Source organism: Asterias amurensis, chromosome 3, assembly GCF_032118995.1.
Source record: "Asterias amurensis chromosome 3, ASM3211899v1".
NCBI lineage: Eukaryota > Metazoa > Echinodermata > Asteroidea > Forcipulatida > Asteriidae > Asterias > Asterias amurensis.
The window spans coordinates 19,575,000-19,589,617 of NC_092650.1; the positions used below are offsets into that span (position 1 = coordinate 19,575,000).

General features: G+C 39.1%; 2 protein-coding genes across 2 annotated transcripts; both read left to right on the top strand.

Annotated features, from left to right (window-relative positions):
- The first annotated feature begins 232 nt into the window (after positions 1–232).
- Positions 233–3,483, top strand: LOC139935470 (tubulin beta chain-like). The gene is made up of 3 exons (XM_071930097.1): positions 233–392; positions 1,474–1,809; positions 1,985–3,483. The coding sequence occupies exons 1-3, from the start codon at positions 336–338 to the stop codon at positions 2,930–2,932; spliced, it is 1,341 nt and encodes a 446-aa protein (XP_071786198.1). The 5' UTR covers positions 233–335; the 3' UTR covers positions 2,933–3,483.
- A 2,907-nt stretch (positions 3,484–6,390) lies between these two features.
- On the top strand, positions 6,391–14,535 carry LOC139934468 (tubulin beta chain-like). The gene is made up of 3 exons (XM_071928714.1): positions 6,391–6,602; positions 11,026–11,361; positions 13,167–14,535. The coding sequence occupies exons 1-3, from the start codon at positions 6,546–6,548 to the stop codon at positions 14,112–14,114; spliced, it is 1,341 nt and encodes a 446-aa protein (XP_071784815.1). The 5' UTR covers positions 6,391–6,545; the 3' UTR covers positions 14,115–14,535.
- Positions 14,536–14,618: the final 83 nt, after the last annotated feature.

Sequence of the window (14,618 nt, forward strand, 5' to 3'; positions counted from 1 at the left end):
ATGCGGAAGAATATTCTTGTTTTTTAAGCAATTTTTTATGAGATTTCAGTGTTTTTCGTAAAAAAAATTCAAAGTTGAATGCAAATAGTTTGTTATTAATAATTGTTTAATAATTTTCAGGTTTTATACTATCTGAAAACAAGTTTTAGAATGACATAAACGTAAAATTCCATTCCGTCCTACTTTATTCCACGCGGACGACTGACCTAAAAATTCTTTAAAAGAAGCTCCAACGGCCGGATTTTGCCAATCGAATCCTGACTCCACAAGACGACGAAACCGTGGTTGATCAACTTTATTTATTTTAATTAAACCAAAAATCTTCCCAAAACAATATGCGTGAAATCGTCCATCTCCAAGCTGGTCAGTGCGGCAACCAGATCGGTGCCAAGGTAAGCTTTTATTATTTGAGTAAATCAGCGAGCATAATTTTCTGGCTACTGCATAAAGCTAAAATTTTAAAAAGAAAGAAATTGTGATCATCAGGCGCTTCGAAAAAAGGCGCGGAAAGCAACATACGTGTCATGTCAAAAGTGGATTGCTAGATTGATTTTAACTCCAAAATACCTTATTTATTGCATTTATATTGTGGTGTAAATTGTTCTCACAATAATCTTAGTCATTTTCGCGTCATTGCTTGTTTCTATTTATGATGTACACCACGGTTTCGATCCACTCTTTACTGTTAATGGCCTTCAAATTTGTATTCTCATTTGTCATTTGTTGCCGATTCAAAATTGAAAATTTGCTATTTATTAAGGAATGCTTTATGAGTTTAAGAATTTATGTTTGGTCGTTCTCGAATCTGTTCTGTAAAGCCTTAGCAGCTTACTTGATTGTTGGTTCAGTTATGTTCAACCATGTCAACTTAAATTTAAAAGCAAGTTGAATGAGCTAGCTAGATAGTAGTAGAATAAGAAAAATCCTAGAATAGAAATTAAGTTGAAAAGCCATTTTGCTAGACTGACACCACTCCCCTTTGTGTGTAGTGTATGCTCATGGAGGTAGTGGTGTATGTACTCCATGATGTACCTTAAATACCAAGTGCATGGACAATACACAATGACTACACAAGCTGCCCAACCAACCAAAGGTCACTCTGGTAATTTGATAAGCTCTTTATGGCTATGTCAAGCAGTCAGTGCGGGTAATTTGAATAACTGTCATGAGTAGACAATGGTTCTTTTCAAGGCAAACCCCTACTTAGCTTGCAGCTGTTCAGTACAGTTATGTATAATGTAGGATGACCCTATTGTTGTGGCATTTACATTAACTGTGGACTCGAGGTTAAATAGATTATGACCTACAGTTGGATATTTTTACCGATTAGTATTTTTAGTGATTTCGCATTTGAGCAAATTTAATCAATTAAGTTTTGAAAGTTATGACATCATATTGTGTATATATTTTTTAATGCTTTTTTTCAAATAAAATCAAGTTGTCTTACATTCTATTTAATTTTTTCACCACCAGTTCTGGGAGGTTATCTCTGATGAACACGGCATTGACCCCACCGGCACATACCATGGAGACTCCGACTTGCAGTTGGAGAGAATCAACGTGTACTACAATGAGGCCACAGGTGGCAAATATGTACCAAGAGCAGTACTCGTTGACTTGGAGCCAGGCACAATGGACTCTGTCCGATCTGGACCATTCGGACAGATCTTCAGACCAGACAACTTCGTTTTCGGACAGAGTGGAGCTGGAAACAACTGGGCAAAAGGTCACTACACAGAGGGAGCTGAGCTTGTCGACTCCGTTCTTGATGTAGTACGCAAGGAGGCTGAGGGCTGTGATTGTCTGCAGGTAAATAATATTTTTTATTATTTTCCATGGTACAATAATTGCGTACCATGTACATCTATCAATTATTTATACAAAAAAGAGTGCAATTCAAAGTGTTCACTAAAGCCTCAAGACTTATATTTTGCATCAAATAAGAGTACTAGTATTAATGAATGCATTTTTTTTATATTTTCAGGGTTTCCAACTTACACATTCCCTTGGTGGCGGCACCGGCTCCGGCATGGGAACACTCCTCATCAGCAAGATCCGTGAAGAATACCCAGACCGCATCATGAACACATTCAGTGTTGTACCATCACCCAAAGTATCTGACACTGTTGTAGAGCCGTACAATGCCACACTCTCTGTCCATCAGCTCGTAGAAAACACAGATGAGACATACTGCATCGACAACGAGGCCCTTTATGACATTTGCTTCCGTACCCTGAAGCTGACCACCCCAACATACGGTGATCTCAACCATCTCGTGTCTGCTACCATGAGTGGTGTAACCACTTGCCTCAGGTTCCCTGGCCAGCTCAATGCTGATCTCCGCAAGTTGGCTGTCAACATGGTCCCCTTCCCCCGTCTCCACTTCTTTATGCCTGGCTTTGCTCCCTTGACCAGCAGAGGCAGCCAGCAGTACCGTGCCTTGACCGTCCCAGAGCTGACCCAGCAGATGTTCGATGCTAAGAACATGATGGCTGCTTGCGATCCCCGTCATGGTCGCTACCTCACAGTGGCTGCCATCTTCCGTGGCCGCATGTCCATGAAGGAGGTTGATGAGCAGATGCTGAATGTCCAGAACAAGAACAGCAGCTACTTCGTTGAATGGATCCCTAACAACGTGAAGACCGCCGTCTGTGACATCCCACCACGTGGTCTTAAGATGTCTGGTACCTTCATCGGTAACAGCACTGCCATCCAGGAGCTGTTCAAGCGTATCTCTGAGCAGTTCACCGCTATGTTCAGGCGTAAGGCTTTCTTGCATTGGTACACTGGTGAGGGTATGGACGAGATGGAGTTCACTGAGGCTGAGAGCAACATGAACGACTTGGTGTCTGAGTACCAGCAGTACCAGGATGCCACCGCTGAGGAGGAGGGAGAGTTCGATGAGGAGGAGGAAGAGCAAGAGGAGGCTTAAACAAACACTCTTCTCACTGAACATTCATCAAATTATTGTCTCATAGAAATATTTTAAAACCAAACTAGGGTTTTGCCAAACTAGCAAATCTTTCAGAGGAATTTTCAACAGATCTATGTGCAGCAATTGCATTCCACAACTAAATAAATGCAGCACTCATTTTCATCATCATGTATTTCTTAATACTTTGGAAGTTAAACGTTAAAGTTTTAACAAAGTTATTTGGCATGGTTCCAAAAAGGAAACCCGCCAATCTGTTAATTTAACTTTTGCAACAAGCTGTTTGTTACAACATCAAAATTATTCAAGTTTAAATATTTGTTCCAACAGCAGTTGGTGATTTTTTTACCAGTTTACTGGTACATTTTTGAAAACATTTTCTCATGTTGAAGCTTCTTTAGTTATGAAATAAACGATTTGCATGATGATCCTGAAAGTGAACATAAAACTTCATTGTAATTAATCTTAAAGAAAGACAAGTCTATTAAAGATGTCTATTTTGTATTACAAATTGGAAAAATAAATAACAATCCAACAAATTGAAATACGCATATTTTGAATTTTATTTTGTCATTTTGTTTGTTTCCTTATGTATGTAAATTTATACAAGGTTTCAGCATGTCATTTGGAAAAGAATGCATGAAACTGACGGATAACTTCAGAAAGTCTTGTTGATGCTTTTTGTAATACTCGTTTAGTTTAAACATACTTGTATATACATTATAAACATTGGGATAATCAAGCTTGCGACAATGGAGCAGACCTGCCAATTGTCTGGCTCTGTGCACCCCCCCCCCCCCCCCCTCAATGTCTATTCTGGGAATATCAATTGTGGGGATTGTGATTATTATTTTTGTGGGGGGGGGGTGGGACTTCTGTTCAAGATGATAAGAGTTAGTGTGGGAACGAACTACATGTATTTCCTTCAATTGTACATGTACTATTGAACTATGGGAATATTTCCCCCTTTTTTTTGGGGGGGGGGGGGGTACCCTGTGCAATATATCGGCCAGGATGTCATGGTACATGTATATGTACATATACGGCGCTATACATAGAGGTATATATAAGAACTAGAGGGCGCACGAGTGATACAACCAAAACTTTGAGATTTTCTGTGAATTTTGTGAGTTTGGCATTTTGGCCCAAAATGAAAAAAAATCTGCCATGCCGGCATGGTAAAAATTTCAGATTTTGGGTCAAACATTTTCTGTTGATTTTTATGGTCCCAAATGATATAGAACAGACTACTGAAGACATTTTATCGGTGCGGAAGGGGTATACATTTGTACAACCAAAATTTTTGATTTATAGAGAATTTTGCGAGTTTGGACTTTTGGGCCAAAATGAAAAACATCTACCATGCCGGCATGGTCAAAATTTCAGATTTGGGGGTCAAAATATTTCTGGTGATTTTATGGTCCTAATTTATATAGAACGGACTACTGAAGACATTCATCAGTGCGGAAGGGGTATACAACAAAAATTTTGAGATTTTCTGTGAAATTTTGTGAGTTTGGCTTTTTGGCCAAAAATGAACAGACGACTGAAGACATTTTATCGGTGCGGAAGGGGTATACAACCAAAATATAGCAGCAGAACAAAAAAAAAAGAAAAAAACGTGAAAAAAATGTTTTTTTCCAGACGCACATCGCATAAAGAAGGCAGGGCAGGTGAGGGTCCGGGAATTATTTTGTTAAAACCAAGTACATGTACATGTTACATTTTATTATATTTATTAGCCTCTGTACCGGCCGAAGTGACTCTCATCAGTTTTATTTGAGACCATGTCCCATGTTTGAACGCCAAATCCGGATTTTAGTCTATCGAAGAAAACACCGCTTTCGACGAACCTCCATGGTAGCATTCCATTTAGATCATAGCAACTGTTTTTGTTTACATACCGACCGCCACCTTGAAAATAACACGCATTGTCTACGTATGGCGGACGGATAAACTGATGACTGTATTGTTAAACGCCAACTTGTGTGGACTGATTTTCACAGGTTCGCGACCCAACATAGGTTTATCGTTAGTTGTGACCGGCAACCAACTAATCAGTTGTTGAGGGCATGGCAACGGGTGTGATGTTTGTCGAAGTTCATCTGTTCATATTAAGTTTATTAATTTCGGCATTCTTGTATGACACACGTTAACGAAAAACCTATTTTATTTGTTTAATAATGGTTAAGTTAGTATGCATCTCTTTAAAGCATGAAATTTGAGATACAGCGGGTCTATTTTGTTTTGCACAGGGGTCATCATTGAAGCGCATGCGTGTACTAGCTCCACTTGTGAGCAGCCTCGCTATCTTTGGCATGCAGCGCGCCGTAGTTATATGTCGTCACTGACCCCTGGAAGCGAAGCATTTGAAATCAACTGTTGATGATGATTGGTTACTGGCATGGCGGTAGGAGGCGTGTTGAACGGGCGTTTGGGATGCGCGCAACGGACGTATTTAGACGCAATACTTTTATTTCAAATGAATCATATTATTTTTTATGTATAATGGTCACCCTAAATCGCATTTAAACGAGAGTCCTCCTCTCCCACTATGTAACATAGCTTTTCTCTTCACTTATTATGCTATTTTGTCCAGTCGTCTTCAGTTAGCCTGCACTGGTTTAATATTCTTTGTATTTTGTCATAGCATTTTCTATTGTCATTGTGTAATTGTATTGTCCTTATTTCTCCTTCGATGTTTGTTTGTTTGTTTGTTTGTTTATTTGTTTGTTTGTTTACTCTGTAAAGGCTGTTGCCTATACAAGCCGGCCACGTCTTATCTAACAGCCTCATGCTCTCGCTCCTGTCTTGTACGTAGTTATTCCTAGTTATTAATTTATTATTTGATTTTAGATTATATTGTTTTGTATAATTCAATGCACTTTAGATTCGTTAAATTTCTGTGTACTGTTTAATTCTCACAATTGCTTTTTTTTCTAAAAGAGTATGGAACAAACGTTTTATTGAATTGAATCGAATTGAAAATGGCTGAGTTATGACTCGTCTTATCTCGAACCTAATTTAGGATTAATCTTAGGGTCTGCATGCTACAGTGCAGGGTTGGGACTCGTCCTAAGTCGTAAGATTAGTCTTAAGTTAGGAAGAGTTTTTTGAATCCGACGTTGTTCTATTGTGATTGATGGGTACTCCGAGCTGTACTTCACTTGGCTCATGGAGGCTTATATGGTTCTTGGCGGTGCCCCCACATTCCTAAATTTCTTGTATCATTTTGATGCATTGTATTTACATTGTTGATTGAGGAATTTAGAAATAAAAATAATGATGTTGAATTTTGACCAGCGCGCTCCTGCGTGTGTGTGAAGTCTAGCCCGAAATGGATCAATGCCGTGGGATCGAGAGAAAACAAAAAAGGCGCGGTGAGATCGTACACTACTGAGAACGAGGTTGGGTTTGGAGTTGTCATCACACCACCCTTGGCTACTACCACAACACCGCGCGCGCATCCACACAATTCTATATAACGTCGTCACACACCACGTAAAACATATACCCGCCCAGCCAGCCTTTCTGCTATACTCTCCATCCTACGACAGAAACCGTACGTTTGACTCTAACTAAATTGCCAAGTTACCTATCTTTCTTCATTGACATGCGTGAAATTGTCCATCTCCAAGCTGGTCAGTGCGGCAACCAGATCGGTGCGAAGGTAAATATCAAGAAATTATTTGTGGATTTTGTTAGATGGAATTGATTGTAATGTTGCAAAAATGAGAAAAATAGAATTAGCTGATCGCAAACTTATTTTTACAAACCTAAATGGAGGGAAATGCTATAAAAGGTTATGAGCCTGACGTTTCGACAGTAGCAGCACTAGCACAGTTCAGCAGCAATAGCAGAGTCTTTCTGGAAGACTCGACAAAGACTCTGCTGGCTTTTAAACTATTTTTTTGTGCCTTTTAACAAAATTTTGAATACGAATTTTACTTTTATTTTAGACTTCGAGAAAGACTCTGCTACAGGGTCGAAACGTCAGGCCATTAACTATTTTTTGCACTTAAAAAAAAGTAACTGTTAACCGCCCGCCATGATAAACAAATAGTGCCAGTACACAAGTCTCCCTACACAGTCTCCCTACAGCCTATAAAAAAAGTTATTTGGGACAGCTAAGTTTATGATCAATATTCTTCATAAACGTGTTAAGTTGAATAATAGAATGTAGTCAATTGTTGCAGATGCCAAGATTGGTTTTGAATATCGAGCTTTTTGACAGGAGTTTGAAAACACAGGCAGCCAGTATTTTTGTGTGTGTGGACAGGGGGGGGCACAGGGAGGGCGTGCTTTTTACTTTTAGCCTAATAAAGTGTTGGCATGCTGCAGAAAATTAACCCCTAAAATTTAGGCGTTAATTTTCTGCAGCATGCCAACACTTTATCTCACCATAGAGTAAGATCTCACCAACCTAATTTAGGTCAAATTATATCATTTCCTGTCCAGAAGGGCTCACAAAATGCATACAGACATGACCCCAAGACCAACCAAAGGGAGAAGCCCCACTTATGGTAGTGGGTGTCAGGACACTTCGTGCCTTTGCCACTTCATACCCTGGACGCTTCGTACCTTTTCAAGGTACGAAATGACTTTGGACACTTCGTACCTTGGACACTTCGTACCTTCTTACAAGACACTTCATACCTTCTCACGAGACACTTCCTACCTTTGTACTAATTCGGGATTTCTGCATCGTTTATGATTATTTTGTGCTTTGTGATCGGATGATTATGAAATAAAAGCAGATCAAACCATCTGTTACTATTTTGTTGGAACCAATTTTGACGATTGCGTGATTGTTTGACTTTAATAAAATATTTGCAAAAAACCTTGGCAGAAGACGTTGTCCTTTGCGGTAATTAACTTATACAAAATATTAATTTCACATTAAAAATGATTCACATATTCAAACAAAGATTATAATTACTTATGTATTATTAATTTAATCAACGTGTGAAGTGACTCGGCTGAGAGTACGAATTGGTGACTCAGCTGATGGTCACTTCGTACCCCGTCCACGGTACAAAGGAACAAAGTGTCCAGGGTATGAAGTGGCAAAGGTACGAAGTGTCCGACATCCATGTAAGTGTGGTTGTGATAACGCCTCCCGACGGCCGAAAGGATTCAGAGTTGGCCACAAAAGTGTCAAAATCATGTGAATAAAAATGCAATTATCAGGGTCTATGTCGTCTTGACAACGCTGCTTGCTATATTATTACCGTGATTACACTCCATTTTTTAGTTCCTTTTGAAAGTTTAAATAAGGTCATAGTTAGGCACATTTGCGCAAGAGATACCATCTGCTCGCGCGTGAAATACGCGTTAAAGCTATTGCTCAAGGAATATTGAAAAAGGGAAGTGTAGTCCAACATCAATTAAAAAAAAATAAAAAAATTAGAAAGTGGTGACATGATACTGTACAGCACAAGGGAACGATTTCGTCCAAAATTTTTGCATAGCAAAACTGCAAATTTTTTTGTGTATAACAAACTCAAAATTTTGCATAGCAGTCCATAAATTTTGCATAGCAAATTCAAAAAATTCTTAAAGCCATTGGACACTTTCGGTAAACAGTGTTGTCTAAGTCCCACACTTCGTGTATCACAACTTATATAAAATAACAAACCTGTGAAAATTTAGGCTCAATCGGTCATCGGAGTCGGGAGAAAATAACGGGAAAACCCACCCTTGGTTTCTGCACGTTTCGCCGTGTCATGACATGTGTTCAAAATAAATCGTAATTCTCGCTATCGAGAATTGATATTGTTTTAATGTTTTCTCAAAAAGTAAAGCATTTCATGGAATAATATTTCAAGAGAAATCTTTCACCATTACCTTCTGTAAACCCTGTAAATTATTTATAAATCTGTGAACTTTTTTTGTTGTTTCTGTACCAAAAGTGTCCAATGGCTTTAAATTGCAGATACGTAAATTTGCGCAACGGGTTTAAGGTCTTCAGGGGTCGAAATTAAGTGTATTTCCATGGTAGTCAGCAGGGCTAGTGACCAATAATTTTTAGTAGCCCTGATTAGATTTTGGTAGCCCGAAAGACACATTATGTCTCGCGTCACGGCTCAAACTTTACAATACACCAATAACATAGTTCTTTATTGTTTGTGATGATGATTTTTGCATTATTTTTCCACTAGCCCGTCGGGCTATCAAACTGGAAAAATGAGTAGCCCGGCTGTAAATCTGGTAGTCCCGGGCTAGCGGGCTAGTGGCAATTTCGACCCCTGGTCTTAAAGGGAAATTTAAGTTAAATGCTGTCAAACAAAGGGCCTAGCCTGTTACTTTAATTGGTTTTGTTGTGAAAAAAAGGAAAAAAAAAAGAAGTGACATCTCCCAGTACGAATCTGTGTGCTAACAGGACACCCAGTGTCAACTGGTTAAGGACGGCGCAATAACCATCAAATTGTTGTTTATTTATCCAACAAGTTTCATTGTCTAGACTTGGTTAAATATAAAATAAACACACCAAAATCAGCCTTAAATTTGTAATAAATTTGCATCGGGTTAATTTATAAATGAGATAGGGTGGGGGGGGGGGGGGTGGGGGAGGTCTTAAAATTGAATTGAAATGGTAAAATACTTTTTCTACCTCCATTCATCAACACATGTACTTTATATTTGGACAATTTAACGCAAAAGAAATTCACAATATTAGATGAAAATCAACGTGGACACAAGTTTGCAGACACAAGTTTGAAACTTTGAAAATGAAAGGATAATAAATGTGTGCAAAATTAGGAGACAACTTTAAAACCAACTCTATAATAAAGGGAACAACATGAACTACATGTATATTGTTTTTAAACCGATGATATTCAGTTGGAGAGGGAGGGTTACGTACTGCGATCATCGCAAAAGTATTATTTTGCACAGCACTAGCAGGACTCAATAGTGAAGCGATGTATCTTCACACGACTAAACAAAAATAGATCAAAGTTCTTGCATTTCTTCACCTCCATTGTCAGAAAAAAAAAAACCCCAGTTTAAACGATTTAATATACCTTGCAGATTTCTTAATCTAAAATAAACAACAGTTTGTTCTTACTTTCCAAGTAGAAAACATCAGTTTAGTTATAAAATCCCAAGTCACCGTCGCTCAGAATAAACAAATCCACACACCACGTGTGTGACTGTATCTCAAAACAACCATGTACACATGTACATGTACAAAGTACATGTCATGCATGTACGCATAGTCTGGTTCGTCCAATGCCTGAGGGGGTGAAAAGCCACAGTCTCAGAGACATGTGTTTCTATTGGCTGTTGAATTTCCATGTAGCGCATAACGAATATTTTCATTGGTCAATTTTGCTCTACTACCAGAGCACTGTGTAAAAAGTATTCAACATCACGGAAAAAAACGTTAGTTGTCAGCGGTGATTTCTTATTTAGGGAACACGTAGCCTTGGATTGATCGAGTTGGTCTTTGAAAAGCGTTTGTAACCGTTTGTTATAAAATGCATATGGTTAGAAAGATGTTGTAAAAGTAGAATACAATGATCCACACAAACATGCCTCGAAGTTGCACGGTTTTCCTTTTACCTCGTCGACTAACACGAGTGGCCATTTATGGGGGTCAAATTTTTGACTCCCATAATAACTGACCGTGTTTGTTCGTAAAGTAAAAGGAAAACCACGCAAATTCGAGGCATGTTTGTGTAGATCATTGTATAGACCAACTCGTCCGATCCAAGGCAACGTGTTCCTTTAATTTAGCATCGTGAAAATTAAATATGAATGGTTTTAAATAAAAAATCAATATTTTTGTATCAAGCATAAATGTTGCAAAATATGCATCGCAAGTTGGATCGCAAAATTTGCGATGCACTTTTTAAAATTGCATAGCAAATCATCAAAATTGCATCGCAAATTGCAATGCGATACAGGCGAAATCGTTCACTGCAGCATGTACAGGGCGTAGGCCAATCATAGAGTACACCAAGCATAGGCCAATCATAGTACTGAAACATGGAAAATTACTATTATTGTAATTTGCATGTTAATGTTCTTAACAATTAATTCATGCAGCTATACAACTTTCCCTTTTTTTTTTTTTTTTTTTTTTACAGTTCTGGGAAGTGATCTCTGATGAACATGGCATAGACCCCACCGGCACTTACCATGGAGACTCCGACTTGCAGTTGGAGAGAATCAACGTGTACTACAATGAGGCCACAGGTGGCAAATATGTACCAAGAGCCGTACTCGTTGACTTGGAGCCAGGCACGATGGACTCTGTCCGATCTGGACCATTCGGACAGATCTTCAGACCAGACAACTTCGTTTTTGGACAGAGTGGAGCTGGAAACAACTGGGCAAAGGGTCACTACACAGAGGGCGCTGAGCTTGTCGACTCCGTTCTTGATGTAGTACGCAAGGAGGCTGAGGGTTGTGACTGTCTGCAGGTAATTTTAATTTTTTATTATTTTCTTGTTAAAATTATAACGATCGAAAGCACATACCCTATGGGCAGGTATGCTGTTAAAACCAGATAAATGTGTACTTAACTCTTAGCTTAGAGGTACCGCTAGTGTTTTGGATGATTAAATAAAGAAAACTTGAAAAAAGATTTTCAGATAAGAATTTGTCAATGTCCTTTTTGAATTCCTTCCCATGATTTACCTAATGAGCGTGGGCATTTCGGAATGACAAGAATAAAATCATGACGTCGGCGGTGCCAGTTGGAGCAATGGTGTTATCAAAATTATATGGCTATTTAATCTGACATGTAAAATACAATTAGATGGTTACCACAGTAAGTGACATATTAATTTGGTTTAATTTCCCCCACCAGGGCAAATTTCATAAAGCTGTTTAGTGGTACTGTAGCAGACTGGTATTTCACCATGATTTCTCAAGTTAGCAGAACATTTCTGGGCGCGCATGCACGTTCACCATTGTAACGTCACTCATGTGCTAACCGCGGGTAAGTCAGCATTAGCCATTGATTGGTAAACAGCTTTGTAAAATAAAGAAAGCTTTCTATAAAGTAGAAATTCTGCTAAGGGACGCTCCGTAAGCACAAAACGGCTGCTTGTTTTATGAAATTGGGCCCTACCCGTAGAGAATGCGCTTTGTGTTTCGCTTAACAAAATTAAAGGACATGAAAGTGGGGCCAATAAAAAACCAGCTTGAAGTTTGCTTCAAGTAATTTTGTTAATCATTGATCATAAACATGTAAATAAATCAATACATTGAAGGCAGTGGACACTATTGGTAATTACTCAAAATAATTATTAGCATAAAACGTTTCTTGGTAACGAGTAATGGGGAGCTGTTGATAGTACAAAACTTTGTGAGAAACGGCTCCCTCTGAAGTAATGTAGTTTTCGAGAAAGAAGTAATTTTCCACTAATTATGGTTTTGAGACCTCAGAATTAGATTTTTAGGTCTCAAAATCGAGCATCTGAAAGCACACAACTTCGTGTGACAAGGGTTATTTTTCTTTCATTATTGGGTCATTTCGTGTCATATCACCCCATGGGTTAAACCCTACCATCTTCAACACACATGTACTTGTGATTTGTCCATATATGTAATGTACATGTACTTTGCCCAGAAATAAGCAAGTAGGACAACTGTGATTGGAGCTTGAAAGAAACTAAAAAATATTATATCTCTAAATTCTTTATTTTGTGGAGAAAACATGGGGGTTAATTTTCACTGAATTTCATCGCCAGGTCACGTGATCCACAAAGTCAAATTCAAGGTCAAAGTACAGGTCAAAAGTTTATCAAAAATCTAAACATGTTCCTACTACAAAATAATGTCAGATTTGGAAAGCTTAAATGCGAGTTCCTTCCCAAAGACATCAATATTAACCAATTTGACCCGATTTATGGTTGTTTGAATATCGGAGGTCAGGCGCATTTTGACCAAAATCAACGAGAAAGAGCATGCTGTACCACAAAAAACCTTTATCGTATGGAGCTAAAATTTAAGTTTTTGAGCTTGTTGGGGCCACAATTACCCGATTTACAAAATTTGGAAGAAATTTGAAGAGGGAAGGGTTTTGGGTTGACTTGACACGGAATGACCCATCATCTTGTAACTTTGATGACCAAATGAGCTCAAATTTTCTCAGGTTTGTTATTTAATGCACATTTTGAGATAAACCAAGTGAGAAGACTGGTCTTTGACAGTTACCAATAGTGTCCAGTGTATTTAAGGAAAAAATGGAGATTAACTTTCGTTCATTTCTTATCTGCAGGGTTTCCAACTTACCCACTCCCTCGGTGGAGGCACTGGTTCAGGCATGGGAACACTCCTCATTAGCAAGATCCGTGAAGAGTATCCAGACCGCATCATGATCACTTTCAGTGTTGTACCATCACCCAAAGTATCTGATACTGTTGTAGAGCCGTACAATGCCACTCTCTCTGTCCATCAGCTTGTAGAAAACACAGATGAGACATTCTGCATTGACAACGAGGCCCTTTATGACATTTGCTTTCGTACACTGAAGTTGACCACCCCAACATACGGTGATCTCAACCATCTCGTGTCTGCCACCATGAGTGGTGTTACCACTTGTCTAAGGTTCCCTGGCCAGCTCAATGCTGATCTCCGTAAGTTGGCTGTCAACATGGTCCCCTTCCCCCGTCTCCACTTCTTTATACCTGGCTTTGCTCCCCTGACCAGCAGAGGCAGCCAGCAGTACCGGGCATTGACCGTTCCTGAGCTGACACAACAGATGTTTGATGCCAAGAACATGATGGCTGCATGCGATCCTCGTCATGGTCGCTACCTCACAGTGGCTGCCATCTTCCGTGGTCGCATGTCCATGAAGGAGGTTGATGAGCAGATGCTGAATGTCCAGAACAAGAACAGCAGCTACTTCGTTGAATGGATCCCTAACAACGTGAAGACTGCCGTCTGTGACATCCCACCACGTGGTCTTAAGATGTCTGGTACTTTCATCGGTAACAGCACTGCCATCCAGGAGCTGTTCAAGCGCATCTCTGAGCAGTTCACCGCTATGTTCAGGCGTAAGGCTTTCTTGCATTGGTACACTGGTGAGGGTATGGATGAGATGGAGTTCACTGAGGCTGAGAGCAACATGAACGACTTGGTGTCTGAGTACCAGCAGTACCAGGATGCCACCGCTGAGGAGGAGGGAGAGTTTGACGAGGAGGAGGAAGATCAAGAGGAGGCTTAGAGATGCCTAAAAGTAGAAACTGCGTTCCAAAATATGCACCCATTGAGATTAACCAACATTCCTGACTAAAATCACTGACTATAATCACAAGAGAAGAATTTGAGATCAATAAATAATCAATTATAAAAGAAGGACCCCGGTAGCTAAGACAAGATTTATCTTAAACTGCAAATCACTTGTAGTCGCTTTTGCAAGCTGTGATGTCACCATACAAATCATTATGGTAATACTGACAACTCATTTTAAAGATGAAAGCAAACTGTGATGTCGCAATACAATCACTATGGTAATACTGACAACGCGTCTTAAAAGTTAATCTTTGTGTTTTGTGAATTTGAGCCAAGGAATCTATTCTCTCAATTTATGATATTTGATAATAAGTCGTTAGGCTAGTTTATAATTAAAAGACAAAGAAACACCAGTAGAAAGAAATCGAACAAACTTATTCAAATGTTGACTTTCAATTTCATGCATTTCAGACCTTTTTGGTGTAGTAATGTTGGA

Excerpts from the sequence above, each read along its gene's own strand:
- LOC139934468 (XM_071928714.1), top strand. The coding sequence starts at position 6,546 with ATGCGTGAAATTGTCCATCTCCAAGCTGGTCAGTGCGGCAACCAGATC. Across the intron at positions 6,603-11,025 it reads GCAACCAGATCGGTGCGAAG|TTCTGGGAAGTGATCTCTGA; the intron begins GTAAATATCAAG and ends TTTTTTTTACAG. Across the intron at positions 11,362-13,166 it reads AGGGTTGTGACTGTCTGCAG|GGTTTCCAACTTACCCACTC; the intron begins GTAATTTTAATT and ends TCTTATCTGCAG.
- LOC139935470 (XM_071930097.1), top strand. The coding sequence starts at position 336 with ATGCGTGAAATCGTCCATCTCCAAGCTGGTCAGTGCGGCAACCAGATC. Across the intron at positions 393-1,473 it reads GCAACCAGATCGGTGCCAAG|TTCTGGGAGGTTATCTCTGA; the intron begins GTAAGCTTTTAT and ends TTTCACCACCAG. Across the intron at positions 1,810-1,984 it reads AGGGCTGTGATTGTCTGCAG|GGTTTCCAACTTACACATTC; the intron begins GTAAATAATATT and ends TTATATTTTCAG.